Here is an 18,106-nt window from a genome sequence, read left to right on the forward strand (position 1 = left end):
ATTGTCATGGTTTTATGTTGTTTTTTTTTCTGGTTTTCAGCATTCCGCATCAAAACATCATGTAGTGTATGGGGCATTGAAGTGTCACTGCCCCAATCCCAGGTATCTATCCCTGTACATTACAGCAGTCACGGGATCTGGCCCTTCCAGGTAGGGGGCGCTCTCTTACTGCCTGGCAGTGGGTGCTGGAGGGTGCTTTCCTAGCCGTTCCAAGTTCCTTAGGTTTGACTCAGTCTCGGGAACTCTCTCTCCTATCTTGTTTGATTTATTATTCTCAATTTCAATTAAATTGTATTATATCGTGTTATCTTATATTCCAGTATCATAGTAAAATAAGTTTTCCTCCATAGATTGTTGCCGCTGTTTTTTCCTCCCTTCCTACCTTCCCATTTTGTATGGCTGGGGTGAGGGGGGAGGGCAGGGGCCTACTGCCCCCCTGTCATGGGCATAGATTGATCTAGTCAACTCCATGACAGATTTTTGGTGGAGGATGGAGGCATAGCTGCTCTTTAGCTTTTAGAACGAATCTCTCTCTCTGCTCTTAGAGAGCTTCATTAGGGAGCATTATCAGTAGAGCAGGTTTCTGTGCTGGAAAACCTGACCTTGAAAGACTACGCGTACTGCCAGTGTTCTGGGATATTTGTAAACTTTGAGCACTGCTTAGTCTGGGTAGTGCTTTTTTCTTTCCCTCCTCTTGTTAGCTTCAATTCATTAACCCCTTTTTGGCAGGCACTAGCAATTAACCCACTCTTTATCGTGGGGGCGCTGTGTAAAGGATTAAAAGCAGTGGTGTTACTTGCAACCACTGGCCAATTATCAATCTCATAATTACTTGTTGTGGAAATGTGTTCATGTACAATATACGGGCACTGATGGAGACACCTGCATGGTAACTATATGCAATGTGGTATGATTTGAATTTTGACACTTACATCCTCTTGTGACGGGCCCAGGGGCTCCATGTATACTAGGTATTATCTCAGAAGGGGGCATTTCGAGGATCCTAAGGGGTACTGATGGGCCTTTGGTATAGCTGCTATGGACACAGACAACATTAAGCAGCTGTCTGTTTTGCCTGGCCTGTCAGAAGATCCATCTGTTGTGGGGCTGCTGTGAGTAAAAGAGCAACACGTACCGATTGCCACAAAAACGGTGCACAGGTGGCAGTATCGCACCAACAGGGATTCCTTGCTCCCCATTCATAAGTTAATTCGTCAACTAGAGAGCCAGGGAGTGATCAGCAAAACTCACTTGCCTTTTAACAGCCCCATATGGCCAGTGCGTAAAGCCAGTGGAGAATGGAGGCTGACGGTGGACTACCGTGGTCTGAATGAAGTCACACCCTCATTGAGTGCTGCTGTGCCGGACATGTTAGAACTCCAGTATGAACTGGAGTCAAAAGCGGCCAAATGGTATGCCACCATTGACATTGCTAATGCCTTCTTTTCCATCCCTTTGGCCAAAGAATGTAAGCCACAGTTTGCTTTCACATGGAGGGGCATTCAATATACCTGGAACCATTTGCCCCAGGGGTGGAAACACAGCCCGACCATTTGCCATGGGTTGATCCAAACTGTATTGGAACAGGGCAGTGCTCCTGAGCACCTGCAGTACATTGATGACATCATTGTGTGGGGCGATACAGCAGAAGAAATCTTCACAAAAGGAGAGCCTACTGCCTCCCTCTGTCACAGGCATAGATTGATCTAGTCAACTCCGTGACATTAGTTCTTCCAATTTAATTTATTTTTAAGTGTCAAAAAGCCAGGAGAGCCCCTCTCCCACGCCCAACAGCCACTGCCACATTCATGCACATATTTCAATGTGCTTCCCTGTGCTCCACATATGCATATTAGCCAACCCTAGTAAGTCCCCTGTTTTGAAACACAGAAAAGAGAAGCAGTCTCTCTGAAGAACTTCTGTTTAAGTAATGCTTTCCAAAGACTTCCCTATAAAACCATTGCTACAAAGGTATGACAGCAAGGTATCTGCTCCTTCACAATTCTCTGGTAAGTGACAATGAAAGCAAAGACAACGTATAATTTCACTCAGAGATAGATGACTTGCCTAACCTCAGTCCAAGGACTTCAATCTATCTTAGGTAGGTTTTTACCAAGCAGAAGTGATAATAAGGTAGAACAACTTCACTGCTTCCAAAACATGACAGGGAAATGCATTCATTTACACTGACAGGTTTTTAGTATGAGAGCTAATGAAGTTATTCAGCTAAAATAGAAAGGTCAAGAAATGCATTCACTCTTCTCATGACTACTGTTCAGAAAAGCTTAGCAAGTAACATTACTAGAGGCCAGCTTTGGAACCGCAAATACAGATGTTATAAAGCTTGTTTTGCAATTGGTTCACAAAGGAAGATTTACATAATTTAAATTAGCATGAATACTTACATGTTTCAATCAAAAAAAATCGAACTAAACCATTTCTAAATCAGTTAGTAATTCAAATTTGCTGAAAATAAAGATGACAGAAGCAAAAGACATCAAGTCACAGAAGTCAAACACCAAAATATCAAAATTTTATCAAATGTTACAAGCACTTAAATCAACTGTGTAATATTTACTATGTCTACTGTATCAAAACACAAAAGCTATACTAAGAGATGAGATTCTGCATTTATTTCTCTAGATTCTCTTCAAACTTTTTCTCATGCTTAGAGAATGTCATCTCAACACCTTGATTTATTTCGAAGACAAGTAAACAGCTCCCCCCAGAGCAGTTATCATTACTTTTCTGTAGATAAGAAGTGACTTATGAACAGTGTGATTCCCACGTTCAGCCACTGACTGCATCAATTATTCCTGAATCCCATGATTCAAGCCTAAAAAACTTGGTCTTGTTTCTGAACAAAAATAAGTTGTTGACACTGTTACAATTATTATGTAATATGGTTCTTACCCCATCTAGGAGAGTGTTTGTTAGATGCATGCGAAGATCTTTACGAAATGGAAATTCCAGATTAGATACATGAAATATGGAGTTGTCTCTATCAATCATATATACTTCATTCTTGCCATCAATCAGCATCATGTACCTGCAAAGGCAATGCTAAGAAGTTAAAGATGCATCCTCTAAATCAAAACACTTTATTTGTCTTGTGTTGAAAAAGCAATCTTGACGCGTTATAAAAGAGCATTTTAAAAGGAACTTTTTATAGTTGAAAAACTGAAGCCTCCTGTTTCAAAAAAGCAGTTTAGTTTGATGTAACTGTAACCAAGGAAATATTTCAAAATTACAGGATCAGAATATATCTAGAAGAACATCACTATGTACAAAATGATAAAAGACAAAATGATAAAAAGAATGGAGATCTCAACACTGAAAGGGATACATGAGGCTAATTTATTTAGACTTTGCTAAAAAATCTTTGACTCCAATTTTTCTTTAAGTGGGAAAGAACTTTACCTGATATAAATCTGCAGAGTTTAATTCACAAGAAACACTTCTTCGATCAGAAGTTATCCAACCCTGCAATACTGCGAATCTCAGCAAGAGACTGAGCCTCTTTCCATTAAAACACTAGGAAATTTAGACAAGAAACATTCTTCTGCCATGGTACATGTAAAGAAAACTTCAACACTAACCTAACACTAACACTAAATAATTTGTGAGCTTGGTTCAGGTGCAAACAACTGATTTTTCTTAAATAAATAAATAAATAATTTATTTACAGCAAGGCAGCACTAGGAGCCCAAATCAAAAATTTGAGCTTCTTTGTGCTAAACCCAAAGATGACTGTTCTAACCCTACAGAGTTTACATCCCATACATAATGAAAAACAGTGAATTAAAAGTAAATGATTGGAATTTCACCCTTCACACCAGAATACTCTGAAACAGAGAAAGCATATTTTGAGGAGTCTCTCAGAAAAGAACTTTTCATACTTGTAGAAGTCCTTAAATACAATAGATACACTGGTGGAAAAAAACAGATCTTTCCATAATTCATCCAATTCTCCTTGGGAAGTCTTGGTTCTGAAGAAATAATGAGTTACCAGTAGCCTTTTCTAAAATTCACCACTGCTCTTAAAAGCAATGCCCATAGAATCCCTGCTGTCAAAAGCAAACCAGCCCCCAGAACCCCTGCAGGCATTTGGTCTACACAGGCAGCTCAACTGCTCCCTTTACAGATCCCACACCTCTAGAAATCAGTAAGCTTACAAAATCAGAAATCAGGCTGCTTACAAGGGCATAGCATCACACATGTAGCTTAAATAAATACTTTCTTCCAGTATTATAATTCCAATCACAGTACACACCACATATCATATTAACTAATTTGTATGAGTACTTCAAGGTGTCGTGTATGAATCGCACAAAAGCGAAGACATGTAGGAGCAGAAGAACTGAAGTCTTCAGGAAGGCTGGGAGTAGATCAAGTTAATGCAACATCAGGAGAGCTGAAAGTCACATGAGGTGCTTTATGAAAAGAAATAATAATAATTCAACCTACGTTGAACTGGATGACTACACATCAGTTCTTTAGGAGATAAAATAACCTGCACACAAAATTAGTTCTTCAAATCGCACACATTTGCTCAAAACTGAAACCAATTACAAAGAGTACATTGGGTTTTTCTCAAAAATTAAGGAAATCACCCGAAGGAGAAAGAAAAAGTATTGTACACTTCCTATTTCAAGCAACCTTAACTATCTACACACTCACATACTCTTCACTGTTTTAAGTCCTTGCTTTCTTTGCAATTTGTCTCAATCACAAAATAGCACCAGAAACAATCTCTAATTTCTCAAATCTCTCCTTTAATCAAAAGATCTAGGACTTAAAAAAAACCAATACACGTGTTACCACTACAAATGCAATGCAATATGAGGGCTTCTAAAAGCTTCGAAAAACAAAACCAAAACATCCAAAATCTTTGTTTTCAGCCGCCTAAAATACTTACAAATTAAGAAGACTTACAGGTGGTTTCAAAATCTTTTATTTGAACATCAGAAGATAGATCAACACCACTTTTTCTAAGTCATTTGCTTAAAATCTCTGGAATTTACTTAAAAATTGGTAGCTGGATAATTCCCCAGCCACTGCAGTGAGGTTCCTGTCCCTCTCATGATTTCTTTCTCACTCTTTTCCCAGTGTTTCATTGTTAGGTTTTTATATTGCATACTCTAAACCTCAGGAAAAAATCCAGGTCTTAAGGATTGCATACATGGGATTTCTAATTAATGATTACCAGGAATCACATATCAAAAAATTTTGGTCTCATGACAATGCAGACCCACTATCTTAATGATAACGTTCTTGCTTATTATACTTCATATACGAAAGTCACCTGCATGAGCAAAGCATCTGACTGACTCATGTATCAGTTCTGAAAAGTTTTTGTTTGTGGGGTTTTTTTTGTTTTGTTGCTGGTTGGTTTTTTGTTTGTTTGTTTACTAACAAGAGCAAGTGCAAAGTCCTGCACCTGGGGAGGAATAACTGTGTGCATCAGTACAGGTTAGGAGCTGACCTCCTAGAAAGGAGCTCTGCAGGGAAAGACCTGAGCGTTCTGGTGGACAACAGGTTGACCCATGATTCAACAGTGTGGCCCTGGTGGCCAAGAAGGCAAATAGTATCCTGAGGTGCATTAAAAAAAGAGCATGGCCAGCAGGTCGAGGGAGGTGATCCTCCCCCTTCTACTCTGCCACGGTGAGGACACATCTGGAGTACTGTGACCAGTTCTGGGCTTCTCAGATAAGAAAGCTGGAACTTCTGAAGAGTCCAGTAGAATGCTGCAAAGATGATTGAGGGGTCTAGAGCATCTCCTGAGTGAAGAAAGGCTGAGAGACCTGGGACTGTTCAGCCTGGAGAAGACCGAGAAGGGATTTCAATGCTTGTAAATATCTAAAGTGTGGGAGTAAGCAGGATGGGGTCAGGCTGTTTTGGTGGTGCACAGCTACTGGACCAGGGGCACTGGGCACAGACTGGAATACAGGAAGTTCGATCTGATCATGAGGAAAAACTTCTTTACTTTGAGAGTGACAGAGCACCGGAACAGGCTGCCCAGAGAAGCCGTGGAGTCTCCTCCTCCGGAGATATTCAAAACCCACTCACTGTAGGGAACCCGCTTTAGCAGAGGGTTGGACTCAGTGACCTCTAGAGGTCCCTTCCAACCCCAGTGATTCTGTAAAAGGTTGAAGACATTCCCCTCCCAGTTTAACAAAGTATTTCATTTACAGACTTAATATATACGCAGTTGTAGCAAGGAAACACAGGCATATGCTACACAGAAGTGTTTTACTTACTGTAAACTGAAAGCAAATTAAGAAACTAGAAGAAATCGATTGCATTATCTAATCCATCACCTTGACAAAGAACATCTCCAAATTACACATCTGTGTTGTACTATATCTTCGAACAGTTTCCCACAACTACCTTTGGAAACACCTTGTTTCAAACGTATATCAAGTATCTATATTCTCCCACTGAATTTCTCTTAGTGACAACAGCTAAGCACAGCCACTCATTTTCTTTCAGAACAAGGAGTACATAAACAGTCATTGAACTTGCATTTCCTCTGTACAGAATATAATATTCATCACCACATATTTATTTTGACTATCAGAATTTTCTCAAAACAGAAAAAGCAGCAGTTATTTCAAACAGTAAGGAAATTAGCAATGCTAGCAAATCAGCTTGTAGTTCTGAGGGCAAGCTGTACCATTCACACTCACATTGCTGTGTGGTTTAACGCAGCAGTAGCTCAGCACCACACAACCTTTTACTCACTACCCTCCAGGTGGGATGGGAGAGAGAACTGGAAACAAAATAGAACTTGTGGGTTGAGATAAAAACTAAGACAGAAGACGAAAATGGCAACAACAGTGCAATAATAACAATACATACAGCTGCAGTGCAATCACTTGTCAACCAGCTCCAACACGGCCCCCTGCCAACTGACCTCTCACAACCCCTGAGCAGAGGGGTTGGCCAACTGTCCACAACTGAATGGCCTTCCACATGGTGTTACCTGGTATGGAGCAGCCTAATTCAAGCACCTGACCCCACACCCTGCTCTGTGCAAGCACAGCAGTGGCTCTGCCCCAAACCCAGGCGCACTCCCATCCCTTACAACAAACAAACATCTGTGTCCTTCAGTTTAAGCTGAAGCTAAGAGAACAATTTCAAGCACTCTTAGCACACAAAGAGGGCATGCATGCTTGTGTATTTCCCCCCCAAAACTATGATTTCAAACCTGATTTTAATTCTACCTCAATGTCAATAATTCAGCCCCTTCTTTAGATGTCTCACTAAGAGACCTTAGTAATTATACAGACCATCCACTGCCCCATGTACAACACGCGAAAATGAGCAGCAAGGCTGCCAAGAGAAAAGGCAGATATAAAACATACCTGTGCTTTTAGGAAATTGCCACATTCAGACAACCTGCAGTAATGCTGACAGCAATTATCCAAATGCAAGTCCAAAATTAGAATTCATATTTGCAACAAGACATCATATTTTTCAGATTAGAACCGAGCTGTGAAATTATCAATTTAAGTCTCTCTTCAGCCTCAAATCCATCCAATCTGATTGCAAGCTTTCATGAAAACAAGCAGCCTAACCCAGTACCTAAAAACTGTAAAGGATTCAGTGGTTGGCATGGCAGGAGGGTTCCTAAACAAGACATTATTAAGGACAAAGTAATCCTAAAGCAAAACCAGGTTAAGGAGACAGGCTCTTCAAGATGCGTTATACACATCCAGCATGTGCAAATACATTAAGCCTACAGCATTTATGCGGCCCACATATGCTTTCATACCCATAGGTAATTTGGCTGGTAAACATCAGTATTTTATTCAAACAATAACCAAAACAAAGCTAGATAGTTCCTTGGGCCTCCCATTAAGACTTACAAGAACTTGGGTACTTCAAATACCCAGAGCACAAAGTTCAGTTTCACTGTGTTTACAGAAAGCATGACTTGAGAGGAGTGTGAATAACTCGACACAAATGAAAGACAAACTTGTCAAATTATGAATTACCAACATTAGATAGAAAAAACACGCTTAAGGAGGGACTGGCAACTCAGATGTGTTCTATAAGCAGCTGACAGCTGGAAGCATGCAACAAGAAAAGGAGTTAACAACCATGTCACAGGTTCGGTTAAACTGCATTTATGAATGAGTTTTTTCTGTTCTTTATTTTCTAAGTGAAAAAGCTTAGCTTACATGCTTAACGTCAGACTTTTCTCCACACCACACCATAAGCCTACTTAAGGAAGTCTTGTAGACTACTGATCAGTGCATTTCTGAATACTATCTGGATATGCCCTGACAGCTTATATTTAAAGAAGTTAATTAAGGCATTAGCATCACAAGCACTTACACTAGAACACAGAGCAAGCCTCTGGGCAACACCACATTGGCAAAGAAAGAATAATGCCGATTTCTCAAATGCATTCAGTAGGAACTAACACAACATATAGGAGCTTAACTGTCGTGCATTGTATTGCTTCCTGTGAACACTACTTGCTATTACAGCTGTACATTATTACTAATTATCTCTATTGTGTTAACACCCAAAAAGCTCCAATTAGCCAGGCCCCATTGTGTTAGATCCCCTGCAAGTACACAAGATGACACGGTCTGTATCAGACAGCCCAATCTGAATTTAAAACAAGACAAGTGAATAAAATAGCAGGACTGGAGCAGCAATGTAAGCGTCAGTAATTTACCTTTTGTAACAATACATAAAACTAGAGAATCACCTTGAAAGTTCTCTGCAGACATCAACTAACACATCCAAATAAAGGCAATTGTTTCAAAGGCTCAGGTTTGCCTTCACGCAGAAGGCAGTGCAGCTGGCATAAAACACATTTCAAGAATGATTTTATTAAAATTCATTTTTTTGTTTTTGTGGTTTTTACAGTTTCACTGCTGACTGGGGCTATATTGAAAATGATCAGTTAAAAAAAAAACCTCAGGTTTCTACTTTATATGAATGTTAAATAATTCTCATCATTAAATTTTAAAATACCTTTCAGAAAATTATTATTTAAATAAAACAAGGCAAATTACTTCATTTCCCCTCAATCTACAGTCAGTCAGTCAAGAACGAGCAAAACTGATCTCCCCAACTCCAGATCCAATGCACTGCACTGACCAGAGCACGCAGCCTCATTCCTCTCCCCTAGTTTATTTTCAAAGTCATATTTTCATTAACACTAATACTCTTGGACACAGTTCCCAACACTGAGCACAGCATTTGCCAATGTGTCTTATTCATTGTGAAACTGGTCTCCTAGAAGTTCAAAGGAGCTTTGCCACAGACATCATCTTAGACTGTGCTTTACCTACAGTCAACACCTTTCTCCAGTCAAAGTCTTCAATGAAGAGTTAGAAATAATACTGTACGACTCTCTCAGACTTTTGAGATGATCTCCTGTGTTTTTGGTTTCACAAAATGAATTTTCTCAGAAAACACAACGGCTAGCAAGTGGATTAGTACTAATTTTTAAAGGAGGCTTAAAAAATTCAGCTCATACTGCAGCTTTCTTTGTTCTGCATTATTTACTCAGATGGACTTTATCAATCCATACTAATTATTTTGACAGAGCATTGTTGATGCCTTTTTTCTTTTTCTTTTTGCATATGCTTCTGTCTACATTGTCACATTAAAGAATGCAAAATGTAAGGAATTCCATCATCAACTCTAAGGGCAAAAGCATGACAGTTCCTCATTCCCACAGGAGTTCATTACACAGGATAGAACTCAGCCTTGTGAAAGCTTTGCCTTCCCACACAAACAAGCCTTAATTCGATAAAGCAATTAGTATTTCTAAAATGTTTGCTGATGCACAGGCAAAAACAAAATCTTGTTGTAGATATCATTTTTAGTTTCTTAAAGTCCTTGTATGACTGACAGCACTTTAAAATCAGAAGCATGCTGCCACTCTTTAGGTTCATCACCTAGAACGAGGCTCATCCACTCCAGCACTTTACTTAGGCCCTTGCCTCTCTTTTCTGACAAGACAGCATCAATTTCTGGCCAGACCATTAAACGCTGTAGAAAGGGCCAGGGGAATAAAAATTAATCACTGCCCTTTATCCGCTGACAGTAGGAGAGCCTCTATCTGTGTCATTGAAGCATTTTGGTTCCACATCCTGGCCTCAATCCAGATAGTGCTGGATCCAGAGTAGCAGTTTAAATGAGATGAGTTTGCAGTTGGCCTGTGGCAGATGGAGCAATACGTCCTCAAGTCCCAGTAAACAGGCAAGGCTCAGCTTGCTTTCTTCTCTTACACTAATTGCTCCTGGCAATGGTCACTGCTTCCAGCTATCTCCTGAAGGATAAGAAAACCTGGACACACGCACAGCATTATTTTCATGGTATAAACAAAAGGAAAACAGTAACTATTTAATCAGCACACTAACAGCACTGTCACAAATACAACTTGCACGCCATACTCACATTTTTCATCTGCACAAGCAAACAGAGTATCAGACAGCATGAAGCAGCTATACATGAACAGCTGTGGAATTACATACTTGCAGGTATCATTCAAATTCTGAAGGGAAAAAAAAATAGGGAACCACACACATGCCCACTGGAAGTCAGCCCACTCTAAATACATTTACACTTCATATTTGTACCATTTTTCTATGTTAAATTCTACCATCAACCAATATTTCATACAGAAAAAATAACTATATTCTGACTCTCACTTCCAATTAACAGCCTCAGCTCCAATATTCCATATTCATGACACTGCATTCAAGTGCACCAACACGTCTCCCTTATCTGTTTGTCAGAAAGTATTTGGTTTCCATTTCAAAATTCTTAATGGCAGTATACAACTGGTCCAACATTCAGGAGTTCCCCTTGTGGCTTTCTATACGCATTCTTCCAAAACTACCCATTACCATTTTTTTTTTCCAATCCTTTCTTTATCTGTCTTACAGTTCTAAGAATCTTTACTAGATTCAGTATTTATAATAAATCAAAATTCTGATAGAAGTCCACAGGCATGAGATTTATCACTACTCCTTCCTTTTTCAAATATATTATTTTTCCCTTTAAACAGTAAACAAACTGCGACCAAAATGGTTGAAGAAATGTCATTCCTTATCAGTACTGGAGACTGAATTCCTCATTCCTTCTCCACTCCTTCGTTTATCCAAATCTGTCCATCTAGAAGGAGAATCCACATTTCTGATCTATTGTTACTTCACTGCAATCACACTGCTTTAAATTGAAAGCAAAGCCTCTCCATCAGTGAACCAAATTTACCTTCGACAATCGGGATTAAAAAAAAGAAAAACAAAACAACACTTTAAATTCAAATATTTAAGTACCACTTTACTAAGTTGCTAATTAGTAAAATAAATGCATCTCATTTACAATCAGAAACACCTTGATGTGTCAATGGTCAGCACTCTCCACTAACGAATACCTGGAAAGAGAAGGTGGAATTCAACTTCTGATCAAGCTTATTTGTGAAGCATCTTCGGGGTGAAATAAACAGCTCCATAGACTTCAAAAATTGCATTGCCTAAACTCTTATTACACCAGAGAAGATCTGGACACCAACTTGCACTGAAGTATGTTCACAGTGGCAATTCTAACTACGTGTCTTCAGCAGATTCAGCAGTAACTCAGAATTTTATCTTAATCATTGTATAGTGACATTATAAAAACACAATTCCACAATATTCTCCATCCTTCAGCTGTTATGAAAACAAAATGTGACCACTCAAACTTTATTTTGCATCTTTCCCAAAAAATGACGTTTCCAATATTCATGTTAGTCAAGAAAGCTATCCTAGCCTATCTAAATGCTCAGATTCCCAATATCCAGCTTCATGTTCTGAATCACTCAGACTCCTCCATCTTGCTGCTCTGATTCGATAGGGGAAAAAATAATTGTCTTATTGACCCCCTGGTATTAAGATGACAGTTCTACGCCCTGATTTTGATAATGTATTCTTCTACCTGCTTACTCAAGACTACAAACTTCCTTTATGCAGAACCCTCCAAGATGTTCTTCCTTGTATACACACACAAATAACCACTGTAAGACAACAGAAATCCCAGAGCTTGTACAGGCTATTGGTCTTCGGAGACTTTACAAATCATCAGTATTCTACTGTTACCTCACTCAGCACCACATTCTTTTTCTTATTCTTGCCCGTCACCGCTCCCCTTTCAACTCTGAATTCAAGTCTCCCTTCTCATTTGCTCCCTTTGACAACTTAAGGTCCAGAGAACATTGTAACTACTGTGACCCAGAAAATCATGAAAAGGGAAGTAGACAATCTGGAGATTACACCACTTGCAACAGAAACCTTTATGTCCCAAACCACAATCATGAAATATGCAAATTTCAATATCCAGAAGGTACCAAAACACAGGCAGGAAGAGGCAGATGCAACAATACACTCCCCCTTAAAACCTTTTGAATTAACTCCAACTGAGAAAGCCAATACAGCAGCTACTTTTCAAAGGTCAGCAAGAGCACAAAAACACACCTGCATTAAAAACAAACAAACAAACAGCTAACAAACCTTTAGGTCACACAACTCTTAAGATGTGCGTAACACAGAAAGTGTTGCAACATCATACAATTCACTGGAATACTCTCAACTGGAACACATTGTGCACCAGCATTAATAGGGAAGTTCATTTTTGAATACAGGGAAGGGTAATGATAACTATAGAGCATGGAAAAATGCAGAAGCATGGAAGCTGGTATCACTTCTACTAATTAAGTATCACAGCTAAGACTGAGTTCAAACTTTAGCTTTTCCCGCTTTATAAATTAAGAATAAAAATGCCTTTAGTTAATTTAACAGATGGCAAATTAAAAAATGATGTAAAACTATATATTTTCTATCTAAAGTATTATTAGATTGTGAAACTGCAGCAGGGCTGGTAAACCAAGAATTTAACAAGGTTGGAAAAAGAAAAAAAAAAAAAAAAAAAAAAAAAGACTATCCAGTTACAGCATTTTCTTGACAGCCTTCCAGAGTTTTAATTAAGTTAAAGAAACAAAAAAATATATATCTATATCTATCTATCTATCTATCTATCTATCTCCACAGCATTCTATTTCTTAAAGGATACTAAACCTTATGGGTTAAATTTGCAGTCATCTTGTTATGGCGATTTGACCTATTGCAAAGAGTAAATTTACCTACAACCAAAAAATACTGAAGAATACTTATAGGTTGTTATGTAGTATATGATGTTCAGAAGAAAAGATGGTTAATGAGCTTGAAGATACGTGAACCAGTAACAGAATTTGTATACTAGCAGATTTATTTTAAATAGTAAATACTCTTTGCTTTGCTGAAACTTCAGTGCTGGTAAGTGGTCAGGTATGCATTAAAGTACATTAAAGTACATTTCTATATTAGATGGAAGAACACTATTGGAAAATAACTGTACATATAATGCTCTGACTACTTTTTTAAAAATGTACATTTGTTTGAAAAATCTCATGTCAAAAGCTTGACTGAACTAGCAAATTCTTACATTAAACATCCATTTTATTACTTATGGCAAATACTCAGCTTCAAGCTAGTTTGAACTTGTTAGATTGCAATCTTCCTCCATACATTTTAGGAAGATGTTGCCCGTGCAGCCCAGCCTTCAGTGTGCTCACATCCACTGCTTGGTCTCCATAAACGTTCAGCAAGTGTCAATGAACATCACTGGGTGCCATTTTTTCTGTGAGGAGGAATTCAGTGACACACCTTTCCTTCATCTGCACTTCCATGTCAGAAAACACTTTGTCAGACCGCCCCTCTGCTGCCATCTGTCACACAGCAACAAAACGTAATGGAAAACTGGAGGGAAGATTCAGCCTCTACTGCCATCCCACCAACATGTGCCTCTGATGTCATGCACCACCATAACAAAATAGGAGGCATTACTTTTGGAGCAGGCCTTGTTTAGGGGGAAATCTGTGCCTGAAGTAACAGGCTCAAAAAAGAAATGCAAAGAAGCAGTGACGTAAATATATTTAGATGACAAACAAACAAAACCCCACCACCTTAATGTCAGATGACAAGTAATTATTTTCCTCCTTTCCCAAGAAAGAGAACTCCCATGTTTCCCATGGAGCTCCACAACTAAAGAAAAGAGTATTTACAGCTTTGAAAAAGAAAGTTCCCCTGACTTTGACATGATTTACGCCAGAACACACGCTGGGTCAATTCTGTCTACCTCGCAGGCAGCAGCTTCAGAAGCTACAACTGTCATTTGTGCCCACAGATTAGAGGGCTAGTTTGAAAGGAAAACATGCCCTAGATATTTGTACAGTTGCACTCTATAGCCTCAATATCATTCTTCCCCAAATAAACTTAATCCATTACATTTCATGAAATGTGCCCATGCTGCTCCCAAGAGAATCAACAGCAGAGGACACACTGTTTCACTATCAGAAGTGGTCTACAAGAATGATTAATGATTTCTTTATTATTTTTTCTCTGATGCTCATGGCTTGAACATTAGGTACACACACAAGCATACCATTTATCTTGGTCTAATTAGAACATTCTAGGACTACAGTTGAATACTCTAAAATTAGTATTCGTAGCACAAGCTACCTAATAAGCATTTTAATACATTAACTCTTTATAAATAAACAAAAGAGCTTGCTTCGAAGACAGTCTGTCCAAATATTCAAATAGTTTCATATGAATAATTGCTAAGCAGCACTTTTCAAAGGGCTCTGAATTTTAAGCATTTAAACTTGTATGCTATCAGAATGCTCCAGATCTGTGAAACATCAAGCCTGGTATTTTGCAAAATGTACCTTCCTATGGCAAGGTAATACACTGCTAGGACTTTATAACCCCTAAGAAAGAAACAAAGAAGCAAGAGCTTCCTTCTGTGATATCACTTCAGAGTTGTGACTGTTTCAGACACGTATAAATGAGACCACAATAAAGAATAAGAAAGTATTCTTCGGACATTCATGCCAATTTGGATCCAGACTGGAGACAGTGTGACTTGTCATACCCATTTATTCATTTCTCTATACCGACTCAGTGATTTAAAAGACAGACCTTCAGGAGAGTGATAAGAAGCAAAATGGAATCAGTGTGCTTCAGCAGTAAATAAATAAATACACACACACACAGTCACACCCCACTCCAAATACAGCTTGAAGATTTAAAAAACAACCACCAATTGCAACCTAGCCCAGGAGCTGTGAAATTGCTAGATCTGGTCTGTAACATTTATTGCCATTTAAAATAATACTGCCTTGAGCAAACTTCTTAAGAGTAACAATATTTATACACAACATTTCCAGCTACCAGCCTAACACCTTAGGATACTCTGTGCTGCTCCATTTGATCTACATCCCTCGGTAAAGGGAGACTTACCAATATAGTTAACCAGAACTAATGAGTTATCGTGTCTCCTGAGAGCAGCTAACAAAAATCAACCTCTGGAAAATGTAAGTGTGCTCTCATTCCATGGACAATGGGTAAAAAGTGAGAAAATGTTTGTCCTTTGAGAACACATCAACTGGTGAAGATGATGGAAATGATGAAGGCAATCTTGTGCTAGTGCTTCTTCATCATGATCTACAGGACACACTACACGTGTGTAATGTGCCTTTAACTCAGTGCGCAAAGGGGCTTCCTGCACTCTCAGATAAAAACTCAAATAGGAATGCAATTTTCACTCTTTCTAATGCTTTGGTAAACAGGCTGATATCAGTCTTGTAATCCTAAGGTTAGCGTCCAGTGCAAACACACTAAGTAACTATTAAGTTGTAGAGAGAGTAAAGACACACATCTCTGCTCCATCTTTGTAATCCAAAACATCTTTTCTGCTTCCCTGTCTCATTTTCTCTCACCCACCTACCTAAATACACAAAATAAAACTATGAGTTAAGCATTTGTTTTTTCAGAAAATTAAAAGGAATGCTGTTTATGGTGCTATAAAACATCTACGAGTTGTTCTCCTAAGCGACCATTAAAAAGACATTTTATATAATAATGTCATAAATCAACCTTAAAAAAAAAAACACAAAACACCTCACTCTATAATCCTTAATCATGCATGTGCCTTTATGTACTGCTGGAGCAGCCTGACACTACATTACTACTGCACACTTCAGAGCTCAACTGCAGGTGCTCAACAGCTGATTAGTACTGAAGTTTATAAAAGCTATTCTTATCTTTTAATACTGTTTCAAAGGGGGGAGGTGTGGAGGAGAATGCTTTAGTGCAACTATTTGTATGAACTTCACAACTTCAGTTTTCCAGCCAAAATACATACTGTTTCCAACTAAATATCTTCTTCAAAATAAAGTCAGAAATAGAAATCCTATGTGGATCCCAGATTCATCGTCAATCAAGGCTCTTCCAAAAGTAGAAGGAAGAGCCTTCTACTTACATAATTAGTTTAAAAATAAGCAGGTTTGTCCTATCTTAAAGAGCCAGTTAAAGTGATTACAAAGCAGGAACACTGGGATCTATATCAGCGTAAATAAAAACTGCACTTCCCTTCTAAGGATCTTAAAAGCATAGCATGCAACAAAACTGCGCAGGTAGGACTAAGGGAACAGCAACAGTCACTCTTCCCTTTTCAGTAAGGTTTTACTACACGTCTCTTTAAATATCATCCTGTTTTGATGCAGCTTCACAGCAGTAACAGAAAAACCCTTACTGCTCCTATTTTCTTGTGGTTATTAAAAATAACCACAAGAGTCTGATCAGAAACTTTCCTACACACACATGAACTACGCCAGCATTCATATAATTAGCATTCAAGAGCTGAGGCTTTGCCTGCTGCTGACTGTCACAAAAGCACACGCTATGAACAGAGCTTATTTAACTTTGAATCAAACCACTTGAGTTAAGCCCACTTGTTCACAAAACCTGTCACTCCTTTCATGAATTCATTAATTCCTGAAAAGCCTGCTCAATACGTGGCCAAACCCAAAATCCTGAGCACTTCTGGTCTTCAAAATCTCAGTGCCTCAACAAAGGAATGGATGGATACACAGCATTACCAATCAATTGTGCAAAATTGATAAATATTTTAAGTGTGTGTGTATATATATGCATATATATATATGCACATATATATATATATATATATATTTAAGATAACCAAGGAAAGGAAGAAGAGGAAGGTGCAGTTTAAAAATGCCCCGAAAATTCTAGACTGGTCTGTATCCCATCGCAATATTAACAAGAAAATGTCCCTTCCTGACTCCAAGAATGGTAATTAATCAAACAATAATCAACAGTCTTATGTTTATCAACACTAAATACAAGGAAATAATTAGACGCCCAAGATACAACATTAATTGATTTATTTGTTAGCCATCTAGGGCCAGAAAATAAGGCCACCAAGAAATAGGGTATCCATACCTAGAGAAAACCTCTACGCTCATAAATGCCTTTCAGCAATGAATGGCCCTAAATCTCCCTGTTAGAACTACGTCTGATGCCAGCTGGCTAACCTCAGCAGTCAACCTTACTGTCCTCCTCCACACCAGGAAAGAATATGCTAACATTTGTGTAATGCTCCACTTCAGTTATTTTCCACTGCTGGCATAAACCTCCATGTCTACAAGAACCTGCCCATCATTTTTTACCAATCTGAAAATTAATCTGTCCTCTTTCTCATTCCCAATAGACCCTCCTTCAAGTTCAATCCCATCTTAATATTTTCACTCTCAGTAGACAATCTTTCCGTACTTTAAATCTGCTTTCAAGATAAGTTGGTCTCTCATTCTAAATAATGAATTCTCAATTCCATTATTTGTCTTTTCAATTGGATTAGTATAACTCTCCAATCTTCCCTGTCCTTCTCCATTCAGCTTTGTTATCTCATCTTTGTCTATAACATTTTCCTGCCTCTCCGAGATGACAGTTGGATGCTGTATGGTAACTGCTGAGTCACAACCACTGGTTGAGCACCTGGGGAAAGGACCGGTCAGCCCTGGGAGCACAGGTGAAGGCAACTCAGCAGTGTGACCTGAAGGGGTGGAGCATGGCTGTACCTCTTAGACCTCATTTAAAGGCTGACTGCCATGGGGGAAGGTTCTCTTTTTGAAGATCTCTCCTTGGTGGTTTCCCCTGTAAACCTAGGATCTTCTGATATAGGTGAGTAATCTTGT

At 38.7% G+C, this 18,106-nt stretch overlaps 1 protein-coding gene across 1 annotated transcript in view; it reads right to left on the reverse strand.

The window, feature by feature from the left end:
• RNGTT (RNA guanylyltransferase and 5'-phosphatase) overlaps positions 1–18,106 on the reverse strand; it is a 191,722-nt gene that overhangs the window by 137,372 nt on the left and 36,244 nt on the right. The window contains exon 9 of the mRNA XM_042894031.1: positions 2,914–3,049. Coding sequence (XP_042749965.1) covers positions 2,914–3,049 — 136 coding nt within the window. The remainder of the gene's footprint in view (positions 1–2,913; positions 3,050–18,106) is intronic.

This window comes from Lagopus leucura, unplaced genomic scaffold (assembly GCF_019238085.1).
Source record: "Lagopus leucura isolate 7727_CA_CO unplaced genomic scaffold, USGS_WTPT01 Super-Scaffold_73, whole genome shotgun sequence".
Lineage (NCBI taxonomy): Eukaryota > Metazoa > Chordata > Aves > Galliformes > Phasianidae > Lagopus > Lagopus leucura.